The sequence below is a fragment of the Gymnodraco acuticeps genome, unplaced genomic scaffold, assembly GCF_902827175.1.
Source record: "Gymnodraco acuticeps unplaced genomic scaffold, fGymAcu1.1, whole genome shotgun sequence".
Classification (NCBI taxonomy): Eukaryota; Metazoa; Chordata; class Actinopteri; order Perciformes; family Bathydraconidae; genus Gymnodraco; species Gymnodraco acuticeps.
This window is the reverse complement of record NW_022990199.1, coordinates 602,587-615,136: the sequence shown is the minus strand read 5'-3', so window position 1 is coordinate 615,136 and position 12,550 is coordinate 602,587. Positions and strand designations below refer to the sequence as shown.

At 43.7% G+C, this 12,550-nt stretch overlaps 1 protein-coding gene across 1 annotated transcript in view; it reads right to left on the bottom strand.

The window, feature by feature from the left end:
- Positions 1-6,029: 6,029 nt before the first annotated feature.
- The window catches only part of LOC117547441, a 35,949-nt gene continuing 29,428 nt past the window's right edge, over positions 6,030-12,550 (bottom strand). Inside the window, exons 15-19 of the mRNA XM_034218197.1 lie at positions 11,218-11,304; positions 10,495-10,497; positions 8,830-8,902; positions 8,418-8,513; positions 6,030-7,966 (exon numbers count right to left, since the gene is read on the bottom strand). Of these exons, the coding sequence (XP_034074088.1) occupies positions 7,794-7,966; positions 8,418-8,513; positions 8,830-8,902; positions 10,495-10,497; positions 11,218-11,304 (432 nt within the window). The 3' untranslated portion in view covers positions 6,030-7,793. The remainder of the gene's footprint in view (positions 7,967-8,417; positions 8,514-8,829; positions 8,903-10,494; positions 10,498-11,217; positions 11,305-12,550) is intronic.

Genomic DNA, 12,550 nt, shown 5'->3' with positions numbered 1-12,550 from the left:
AGTGACAACAGAGAAGCATCTAAACATGCAGCAGTGATACCTAAACATACTTTACACATATTCCATTTGAAATCTTTGTGTTTTAATACATGGTCCTTATGTTGCAGTTTAGCTTCTTTGGATGCCTAAAAGTGTAGATGTCCCCAATCATATTCTTTAAATGCAGTGGGCTGTAACTCGCTTATTTTTACAGTTCTTATTTACTATAACTATTTTTGATTAGCCTCAATAAGTTGCTTTATTTCTATTATATTTTAAAGCTAAACAGAATCGTTACGCATGCTTTTCATAACTCGTCTCACATAACTCATTTTAAGAAATGTATCGGCCCTCACTGTCGACCGTAACACACGCTTTGAGCTCCAGGAAAGCGCTACATAAATGACATGTATTCATATTATTATTATGTATGAGTAAATTGCATTCTTACAAATCTATTTATATTTGTAATATTTAGGCCTCACATTTTGCACAACACTTATCAATTATAAATCTGAGCATGTGCATGAGTCTGACTTTATATGTGTTACACCAGCATTTTTCACAATGACTTTAAATTGTAATGAACAAATAAGCTTGCAGATATAAAAAGGGGAGAACAGTCTCCTCCATATCTGATGTATGTTGGGGCTTTTCGCAGCAGGTATTATCGACTTGAAGTGATTTGTTTATTTGAAATCTTAGCGGCCATCAATTAGAGCCATGTAACGTCACACAATGTGATTTCTACCGGTGTGAATTCTGTCATGTACTTAAATGCAACATCAGAGACTCAGGTGACTCTGGAGGAAAGGCTGCAGACTAGAAATGATAAGGCGTTATTTCGTTAGGCGATCAGCAGAAATATAATATGCAAGTTTTTAACATATATATTTTAAAGTTGATAGTAAAACACATATACACATTAGAAGGTTCAAGCTTCGACAATGGCCAGATTTTTTTAATGCATTAAATTATAATAATAATAATAATAATAATAATAATAGTAGTAGTAGTAATATAAGAATAAATAATAGTTCAATTAATTAAATAATAATAATACAATAATAATATAAATCAAATAAATATATGTATACAAATATCTGTAGACAAACATTTAATCATAACAAATAAAAATAGGGACAGGATAATTAAAAATGAGAATAATAGTTTGAGCTGCTCCACCATCGGTACAGTGCAGTGTTTTATGTTTATTTAGGATCCCATTAGCTTTTGCTCCTGGGGTCCGACACTTAAAACAATACAACAATAAAACAACAACATTCAAGACATAATTCCTGTCATCATTAACAACATCACCAATATCATCAACAATCTCATCCACTTTCAATATCAATCTCAGCCAAGGATGAGTGCACTAGACACCCACCAGTACAAAGCATGAGTTCAAATGAAATTAGGGTTCACAGCTCAGTGCAGTTTAAGAGTGTGCCTGCCCAAAAAAGAGGCAGGCACAAGGTATTAATAATAAGTAAAACAAATAACATAATTGTATACTAGTATAAAAACATATGGTAATATTTGTTTTTAAATTGAACATATATACAAATATTGAAGTAGCTGGTAATGTTGAAACTGGAGCATCCTCAGATAAAAAAGTGCTAAAGGTGGGAGGGAGAGGAGGAATTTATTTGGGTGGGGTCCGAAGAACCTAAAGCAAATTTGAACAAGAGCAACAATGGAGTGCAAAGAGAAGGAGGCTTATGGCATCAGTTGTAACATCTCACAACACAAACAGCTCAGGGCAAGCGGCCTTTGTCCTTCTTCTAGGGCTCCTTTTCAATCTCTTCCTCTTCGGGCCGCTCGGCCACAATGCAGGTGTGGGTCCTGCTCCCACAGGTCCAGTTTGGGCTGTTTGCCGTTAGGATGTCGTTTACAGGAGAAGGGACCAAATGGAAGACGATTGTCCTCGGTGCTCACAGAGATAGCAGAGAGGATGGAGGTATCTCTCTCTGTGATAACGCCCGGGCCATTCCTCTGTATTGGAATAGTCCTGTGAACATTCCTTTATCTACAGATCCTCTGCATATTCCACTTTTGAACTCACAACACAGACAGCTTAGGGAAGCAAGACCCTAGTTTGAGAAAAATGCAGAACGACGACGCAACGGGCTAATGAACAGGTCGGGACAAAAGGCTTAGGTGTGACCTCAATTACAGGCTGTCCCCTACCTGCAGGCGGACAAAGGGACTGAGGAGGCGAGGAGGAGGCAAGGTGTGAACGGGACTACAAAAGCCTGGAGGGAATCCACAGTCTTCGACACCTATCGCTTGTTAGTTTATTTATTTGTTACTGCAGCAGATACTGAAGGAGGAGAACGTTGACTCTGGCTCATTGAAACTGAGCCAGAGGAGGGGAGAGTTAACGTTCATAAGGAAGTGAGCTGAGACGTATTGAGAGAAATGAGAGTTTCAGGATTTAAACTCAAGGGCTTTATTGTCATGTTCACAATAGCTGGAGTGTGATTGTGGCAGTTCCAGGCTTCTCAAACACCAAATGTAAAAAGGTGCAATAGTACAAATATGATATGTCTTTATTGAACAAGGACGATGCATGAACATATATGTATCTCAAAGAAGAAGAGATGGTTCATGCCAGATTTGAGCTTTAAAATGTGCAGTCCAGTCAGGTGCATACATAACAATCAACAGACGCAAATTAAACAATAAATAGTCCACTAACAATTAGAAAAGAGATCATAGTACAGATATATCAAATATAAATACCAGCACATTTGCACAACTATTACAATTCATTACAGCTACATTTAAAATGAAGTACTCTACAGTGGAATACAAATAGAAATACTAATAAAATAGTGCCACAAATCAAAATCCCACACAGATCATGTTAAGCTAGCGTTGAAGCGTTAGTGAGGAGATGACCAGTGAATCCCAGCAGAAGCCCCTAATGAGATTTCCTGGGGCACAAATGGAGAGATGTATCAGAGTGTGAATGTTATCAAGCTCTCCCACCTCCTCACTATCTGACCCCCTCTCCCCCAGACCCCCTTCCCCTCTTTGTCCTTTGTCATTACTCTTATCAGGACCACTCTATCATTCTCTCAAAACGGTAGTGGCGCTCAAACCGCTTGCAAATGTAAGTATGTCTTTGTTTAGGGCCGGAGCGGGTCCCGCCCCCCAGCTCCCTCCTGGGCGCAGCTTGATTGACGGCCCTCCGCTGGGTGATTGACAGGTGGCGTTGGTGAGGGCCCTGATGGCCTGTGTGACAGCTGCTGGGTGTCTCCCTGTGTTGGGCCGCGAAGGGTGGGTGCGAGGCCCCCAGGATCCCTCAGTTAGCTGGGGCTCGGTCCCCCCCAGTGGGCTCGTTGTTGCAGATCAGCTTGTTAGCTCCCTGCACCCTGTCTTACACATCTGCCTTCGGCCCCTCGTGTATTTGTTGTTTGTCTGACTGTTGTTTTGTTTTACTCGTGTTCTTCTGTAAAGCGTTATCTCGCCACTTCCCCTCCTGCCTTCGGCCCTAGTGTATTTGTTGTTTTGTTTGTCTGACTGTTTGTCTGTAAAGCGACCTTGGGCCCCCTGAAAGGCGCTATATAAAAGTAAGTTTAACTCACTCCCACAGCCCATCAGAGACTGACCTCACCACCTTCAAACACCGTACACTCACCTCTTCAAACTGTGATTGTTGTTTTATTGCTCGATTTCAATGTGACTTTTACTATATTGAATTGTTGTCCTTTTTCACTACCTCTGTAAAGCGACTTTGAGCACCTGTAAAAGCACTTAGGAAATACATGTATTATTATTATTGCTGTGAGGGTCCCCGCACATAGAGGGCGTCACACTGAGATACTCACTCGCTTTCTAAATCGCTAACATCGTTATCGTGCCACTTGCCCTTTCTCCTCTGAGTTGCAAGCTGTTTAAAAAAAGTTTCCTCGTGTTACAAAGTGAGATGAAAAGTTCTTATAGTACTCATAGGTAATAGTTTAGCAATAATCACCTCCTCCTTTTAAGATGAATGTTTTTCCTGCATGGGCCTCGTTTGTTGAAGACATAATAACTAACTTCTCCACCATTAGCACTTTATGAGTCTGCAGTTGTAGTATTGAGACAATTCATGTATAATCCATAGCACACGGCAGTAAGATAAGTATCTATTACAGATGGGGATGCTGTGGCTCAGTGGATAGTGTGCTAGACTTCGAATCAGGGGATAGCAAGTTCGAGTCCCACTGCATGTCGTTGTGTCCCTGAGACACTTCACCCCAAATTGCTCCTGTGGGGATTGTCCACAGTACTGAATGTTTGTTAGTCGCTTTGGATAAAAGCGTCTAACAAATGACATGTCAGAAAAACAATTATAACAAACATAGTTTTGTATTACTTTCAAATGAATTTAGCTTATACTCAAAGTCACTTCCAATAAGTGCAATAAACCAAAACGCTACAAAGAACAACAAGAAACATGCAGGTACTATTTAAGTGCATTAGTTTCAGTGAGCGAGAGCCCTTCAAGAACGACCGTTTTATTTCTTTTCCATTCATTTATTGAAACAGGAAGTCTGTGACGGAGGGCGTGAAGACTTTTACATTATTACAACTTAGTTATATTGTCATTTATATCTGTTTTAACGCCAGCCTTGACTTTTGGATGCGCACAGGACGAGTTGTCGTTGTCGTCAAATGCATTATAAACACTTTTATCAGAATACAACTTAATTCTGGTTTGTTTTTACAAGTGTATGTATGCTGGTTAGGAAGTCAGAAATGGAGGAACTTAAAGTAATGTGTTGCCTTTTTATCCTATTTCTTATAGTGTTAAACTCAGTTGAGAGTTTCCCATGCCTTTACAGTACATCTATGAACTCTCTAGAATCGCTAGACACGGTTTCATTTCCAACAAATGGATTTATGAGTCGTATTGTTATTTGAATTTGACGCAGAATCTGCATACAGTTGAACAAACTGAAGTTCATGCATCCATTATTTGGCCTCTAAAGCCTCACAGAGAGCAGCTAATGAGGTTATTGGGCATCTGTGACGTGACATCTACATTTTGGCCTATTTGTGAAACAATGGTAACAAGGAAGCCCGGGACATTGGGCTCTGTGTTTTCCAACTCAAAATAACAAAGGCGAGCAGCCGCTGGTGGGAGGCTGTGCTCTCATGGAAATGAGCAACTGAACCAACAATGTAGCGCCTAATCTCTTCAGAGAGAGGAATCAGTTACACAGCAGTATGCACCCCTCAATGCTTTTCATTAGAGTCAGCGTGCTATTGAAGCAGTCACTCCACCCCCCTGACTCGCACACACACACACACACAGCCCTCGTGTGTAGCCACAGGCCCTACTCATACATGCACCAGATACAAGGTAGCCCCCCAACAACAGAAGGGTTGGAATAAGTGGGGCAGAGGGTGGTATGGGGGTGCGAGGCCTCAAAGCATGGGATTAGAGTTAATGTGCCCTCCCTGGGTTATAATCTCTTCAGAGGGGGACTTTGTTTGAGGGGCTTGAGGGCAGTAAGATAAGTATCTATTACAGAAACTCCCTCTTATCCCCCAAACATCCTCGCTTCAAAAATGAAGCACAAAAACACTTGCCTCTGTGTCGTCTGATATCCAAGACCCAGAAGCAAGTGCTGCCCTTTTCAGCTAATCAGGAATTAAGGTCTAAAGCCGTATGGAGAGTTAGAGGCAGCCATATTTACTCCATCTGCAGCCTGCAAAGTCAGGTAGGTAAAGTAAGATCAAAGGCAGCTTAAGAAACCGGGGTTATTGTGTCGAGAGAAAGAAGAAAAAGGCATTATCACAAGTTGTTCTTCTTCTCTGCTTCGTCTAAGGAGAGAAGAAGAAGCCCAGTCACTCAGTGGTACGGAGAGAACTCAAGTGGATATGTGCAATAGGGAAAGCTCTGTGCCTGTTTCTTTGCCATGTGATCTGTGATCTGTATCTATGACTGATTGTCCTAAATGTGTTATGTGTATTATCTCGATGCCCAGGACACATCAATCTAATCATTGAAGTTAATGCATACAAATATAAAAAGGCACTGAAATAAAAACCCCGGATATAAAATACAGTTTATTTCAAAATAACTTCATCATATAAATATTGTGCAAAAGATGTAATGGAGGCAGTTTAGATACAATGATGGCACCAAATTATAAACACATACCTGTTTGTTACAACCGATGAAAACGTGTGGAAATGCAGAAGAATTCAGAACACACTGATTTCCGTAGCAAAAGTTAATGCAGCACTTTAAATGCAGGAGGGGGAGGGGGGGGGGCATCAATAAAGAACAGTCCTGTGACAATCACCTCTCTGACAAAAGAGTTTATCAGATTATCAATCAGATTATCTGCTCAAACTGCAACGGGCAAAACACTCTTATCAGCAGAAAACCTCTTGAACGACGACAACAAATGGCAAGCAGCGACATGCTTCCTGCTTCACGACAAACACACAGCTTCACACTGAAGGCAGCTGACAACAAATCACAAGTGCAGTCTGTGTTAGCGTTAGCCATGGGGATGAACATGTCCTCCTCCTGGTCATCTGGGAGGTCTCTGAAAGAAACACACGGATGGTTCTGTTGTTTAAGCCCACTAACTGCTACTCATGTAAACACTAGTGCCAAACATTCTGCAAAGCTTCCTTCCAAGAAGCATCTGGCTCCAGTGCAGATGTTGTATTGACATTAGGGAGTGTGCTTAAATGATTAGGGAGGACTATTTATTTGTCTTACTGTTGGTATTGACTTTCCTTTAGAGAGTAAGGGAGGATTTGACCTTACATATTTTATTAGAACCTTTCCTTGCAAATTAATTGTAGGAAAAAGTAGTTCAATAAATAGAAATGGCTTCTAGTGTTTCAGCCATACCATACTGCTGAGTAAAATCACTCTTACACCTTGTAGATAGTTCTGGATGTTCAGCATAGCGTCGAGAACATAACAACGTAGCCAAACAGACAAACCACCGGTGTGCTCCGATTAAAAGGTTTATTTGAATATAGGACACCTTTCCCTTTAATTCCTCACAGAGTGAAAGTGAGTCAGAGGCCGTTTCTCAATGTGGAGTATACCGTCTGCAGAGCCACTATGTCAAGTATACGACGTCATCGAGTGGCGCCGAATGCTGGGCATTTAAACAGTCCTTCGGCGCCACTCGATGACGTCGTATACTTGACTCTGCAGCAGCTCTACTCCACATTGAGAAACGGCCAGTATCTTTTGCTCAACTTGTCAAGAGTTGCTCACTTGAACACAATCAGAGGTCAACGACGAGCTAAAGCGATGAACATGGCCTGAGCTCATTTGAAATGTTAAGGCATTAAAGCAACATTCCTTCAAATGTAAAGGCTTCAAGAAATACTTTTAAGGTAGGCATACATATTTCAAAATACACATATAAGTAAAGCATCCCCTGGGTTAGGGTTACATCTCCTCTTCACTGATAAGCTTCTGTGGGAGCGACCGTGTCTGTAACGTTATGAACTGTTGGTCGTGTACACAACAAAAGACACGTTCACACGAGTATATACAATATGTGTGTAACTGTGGAATAAGAACATTCTTGTGAACAACTGTGTATTCTGTGCCATCAAAATGGATCTGATCTGTTGCTACGAGTTGGATTTGTAACTGCTGCCCCGGAAACAGACTTTGAATGGCACTTAAAAGGGGGATGTTTTGGCATCAGTAATCTCCAGACTTTGTGGAATATGTAGAATTAAACAACGGAATATCTGATATATGCATGTAGGCATCAGGTGGTTGCGAGCGTAGGAGAGCGAGCAGAAAGGGTCCCTGGTTTATCTTCCTCTCAGCGTGAGAACTTCCGGGGTCTGAAGGCAGGCAGGATGAGCTGGTGAGACGCCGTCCGCTCCTCCTCGATCGGAGCCAGCTCCTCCGCTGAGCCCCACCTCTTCTTGGAGTTAAACAACGACGCCAACTTCCTGTTCCTGTTTCGTTCCCTGGCCTGAGTGACTTGAAACTCTGAGATCACAAGAAAGATCATTTCAAAGGTTAGGGAGAAGTGGCAAGCTCCAGGTCTGAAAGGTTGGAGAACGCAGAAGTGCTTCAGCGTGCGTCCTCTTTCAGAGACAGCAGTGAGTTTTATAGAGAAAATGAAACTTCAAACTTGATTTATTACCACAGTAAAGATGATCCTAACAAGTTTATGCTCTCAATCCTTTCAACCCGATCAAGTTATTCAAGGCCCTTAGAAATGAACGCTTAAACAGTGTGTTTTCGGTTCATGAAAAGTCAATTGTTTTATATTCGGATACCCAAAAATGTGTCTTCAAACCAAATCACAAGATGCTCTAGGGAAGGCCAAACAGAAATACAACAACATATTAAAAGAAATTGATAAATGCAGCTGTTTACCATTAGTCATATTAAAAGCTATTTTGGATCATGTCATTGTAGTAGCAAAATGACTCACGCAGCTCGCACTCTTCCTCCGGACCCTCGGGTTCTCTGATGTTCAGATAATGGCCGGCAAGATGGCCGCTGTAGTCCCTTAAGTTTTCTTTGGCCCCTGATCAGAGCGAAAGAGAAAGAGATGTCTGTTAACCAAGGGGAATCAGGGAGGCTAGTTTACTGACACTTTAAGCTCTAAGAAACAACCCATGACCCACAGGGACTCCCTACTGTCACGCTGAGGTACGTATGTTGCATCATGGAGTTCACTTTAGACTAGGGTTGAATAAAGATGCTTTAATTGTTTTATCATGTTCATTTAAAATATGCGACATACGGATTGTTCATATAGTAACTCAAATTATTTAATTCATCTCAATTTGAAGCTTGTGCAACATCGCTATTAATGGCTGTGTCAAAATAGAATGTCTTACCGTAGGTCACGATGAGAAGGTCTAGGATGTGCCGATGGCCGTGTAACGCTGCAATGTGTAAAGGTGTGTATCCCTGCAGAACAACAACAACAATGGACAAGCTTGCAAAATGTGTATTGTAGAGTGACTCTCTTTTCTTTAAGGTAATGGTGATGAAAGGGGGTTCAAAATGACATTTGTATTTGTGAGTTCAGGGGTCGTTACTGTGGCAAAGTGCTGGAAGGGTTTAGTACCTACCCCCTAGAGGTCCCAGGCCCGAAAGGCAGCCAATGAAAACAGCGTGGAAACAAATATACAAATTAAGCAAAGGTTATGGAAACATAAGATAATGATAAAAACATAATTGCTTGGTAATTCGCTGACAATTGCAGAGTTGTGCATGTTGGCACGGAGACGCACTGTTTTGGGAAACTATTAACGTGACGTGACATGATTTATTAACGCAGTACTCCCCACAACAAGAGCTGTGATACATTTACACAGCTGGAGCTTTTAGCATTACATCACTGAGGGGGGGGGGGGGGGGGGGGGGAGGAGGGGGAGGAGGAGGAGGGGGGGGAGGGAGGAGGAGGAGGAGGAGGAGGAGGACGATGACGAGGAGGAGGAGGAGGAGGGGGGACGATGACGAGGAGGAGGAGGAGCGCGGAGGAGGAGGAGGAGGAGGAAGGCGGAGAGGAGGAGGAGGAGGAAGGAGGAGGAGGAGGAGGACGACGAGGCAGGAGGAAGAGGAGGACGGGGGGGAGGAAGAGGAGGAGGAGGAGGAGGAGGAGGAGGAGGCGGAGGACGGAGGAGGAGGAGGAGGAAGAGGGGACGACGAGGAGGAGGAAGAGGAGGAGGGGGGGAGAGAGGCAGGAGGCGGAGGGGGGGCGGAAGGAGGCATGACGCAGAGGAGGGCAGTGAGGAAGAGGAGGGAGGAGTGAGGAGGGGGGATGGAGGCGGCGGAAGAGGAGGAGGAGGAGGAGGAGGGGAGGAGGAGAGGGAAGAGGAGGAAGGAAGAGGAGGGGGACGACGAGGAGGGGGACCTGACGACGAGAGGAGGAAGAGGAGGAGGAGGAGGGGGGAGGAGGAAGGGATGGGACGACGAGGAGGAGGAGGAGGAAGAGGAGGGAGGAGGAGGAGGAGGAGGGGAGGAGTTGTGAGGCGGGAAGAGGAGGGGGAAGAGGGGGGAAGAGAGGAGGAGGAAGAGGAGGAGGAGGACGACGAGGAAGAGGAGGAGGAGGAGGGGGGAGGAGGGAGGAGGAAGAGGAGGGAGGAGGGAGGAGGAGGAGGGGGGAGGAGGAGGAGGGGGAGGAGGAGGAGGGGAGGAGGAGGGAGGAGGAAGAGGAGGAAGAGGAGGGGGACGACGAGGAGGGGGACGACGACGAGGAGGAAGAGGAGGAGGAGGAGGGGGGGAGGAGGAGGAGGACGACGAGGAGGAGGAGGGAGGAAGAGGAGGGAGGAGGGGGAGGAGGAGGAGGGGGGGACAGGAGGAGGAGGAGGAGGAGGAGGAGGAGACGAGGAGGAGGAGGAGGAGGAGGAGGAGGAGGAGGAGGAGGAGGAGGAGGAGGAGGAGGAGGAGGAGGAGGAGGAGGAGGAGGAAAGGGGGGAGATGTCAGGAGGAGGAGGAGGAGGAGGAGGGACTCACTGTACAGACCACCACCACCTCCTGATGAACCGGATACTCACATGCTGCAAGACAGAAGACAGAAGGAATGAATCAGTGACAAACAGTTCAGTTCGCTTCACAGAGAGGGCTAAGGTCTGAATGTGAGATAAGTACGTGCAAAAAACATTCGGCATAAAGGGTGAAAAGGAAGCAAATCCAAAATATATTTTAATTATACTAATAATAAAACGTTCTAGTCAAAGAGCCTTGAAATATGTCAAGCAAGTAAAACCTCTATTTCCCGTAAGCCCTAGATGAATGTATGTTACACGGCGATAAGAGACAAGTATATTGGCTATATGAGATGACTGAACGCTGCAAGAGTTTTTGGAAAGCAAAACAAATGACTTCAAAAGTAAATTGTTAAAAATGAACAGTATCTGTGTTGGTAAATCTTCATGGGATTTGTAGTTTTCTGCACGCTTACACGTTGTAGTAAATGCTTAATGAGAGATTGCAGAAGCCAGTGGAACAGAGGCAGGTATGTGACTGAATGGCTCTATTTGAAAAATATCGAGTTGCATTGTGGGAAATGTAGGATCTAGGTTTTTCGGAGCTTGACCGGTGTGACTAAATGTCTTGATATCTTTGACTGTTTCATCTCTGCCTAAAAAACCTTAATGTATTAAACGGCAGTAAGGTAACTCCAGTCATTGCAATTTAAATTTAAATGTAGCCTTCAATGTCCAATAATACTACATTTCAGGAGTGCCCCTTTAAACTAAATCTCAAATTAGACTCACTGATTTGGTGTTGACGTCAGCGCCTGCGTTAGCCACCAGAGCCGCCATGTCCTGGTTGCCATGTTTGGCGGCCCAGTGCAGAGCCGTCTGAGTGCAGACAGAAGAAAGGAGTCATTTAAAAAACACACTTCTCCTACAATATTCTGCAGTATTGTCAGGCATGGTAATTGCTGTATCATCATTACAAGTTGTCTAAGCAGCGCAGCCTCCTATTGGCCGTGTGAGTGCAGAGGGCCAGCTGGAGTGGACGGATGGGGAGAAGGAGGGATAGAGAGATGGTTTCCTGCCATCTAACAGAGCCTAATTACAAAACAACACAGCCCTGTGCCCACGGTCGGGGGGCCTGTCAGCGGGGGGAAGATTGATGATGTTAGTGTGACCTGCAGAGCGGAGACCCACCCAGACATCAGCACTACTGTCAGCACACGTCAGGAAACACGGGCCCCAACACTCAGAGATACACCCGCACGCTAAGATGTGTGTGGAAATAATAGACAGATGTATGTAGGAACACACACTGAAAACACACGCGCAAACCACATCCACCTGTTGGAGTGGAGCTGTGATCTCCGCAGCCTCTCCTACAGCCTTTAAGCTGTGTAATTATGGGCTATCAGCAGGTGAAAGCCCAGCGTCGCTGCAGATGTTTGAGTTACTGCCTCCAGTGTTTCTGAGTCTGACCCTTAACACAGGGAATCACACAGTAACCGTTGAGTTACACACTGACTGGGTGCAAACCGTATAACTTATAATTATTTTATTTTCTGAGTTGAGGAGATAAAAAACACATTTTGTTAAGATTCCATCTAAATGTTATTATGCATCAAATGTATACAATTAAATAAATGTATTATATATAAGGACAAATTCAAACACGTCTTTTTACCCATTACATTTTCTGAATTTATCCTTACGAAAAATCTTTCTGTCTGGGTCTTAAAGTCACACAAACTAAATGTGTTAAAAACAGTCCAGGCTTTTATAGCATAGCATAGCATAGCATAGCATAGCATAGCATAGTTTGATTTGGAGAGTGTTTGCTGACTCAGAATGTATGGATAGCCTTAGTTTTTGCCTGTGTTAGTTAGCATTACATCTCATTCACTCAAAACATCTGCACTGGCGATCTTTGAAACACGCAGAAAGTCATTGAACAAACTTCTACAAGTGTGTCCAAAATCCTCAAAGGCTCTTAAACCATATGTGTCGAACGATAATGCAACGTTCCCCTAATATTCAAACTAAAAAGCACTTTGAAATGACCCAATGTCTTTGTTTTAGTATTAACCAGAAGCATGTTGGGGGTTTCTTTGGGGACAGAAGGAATACTTTT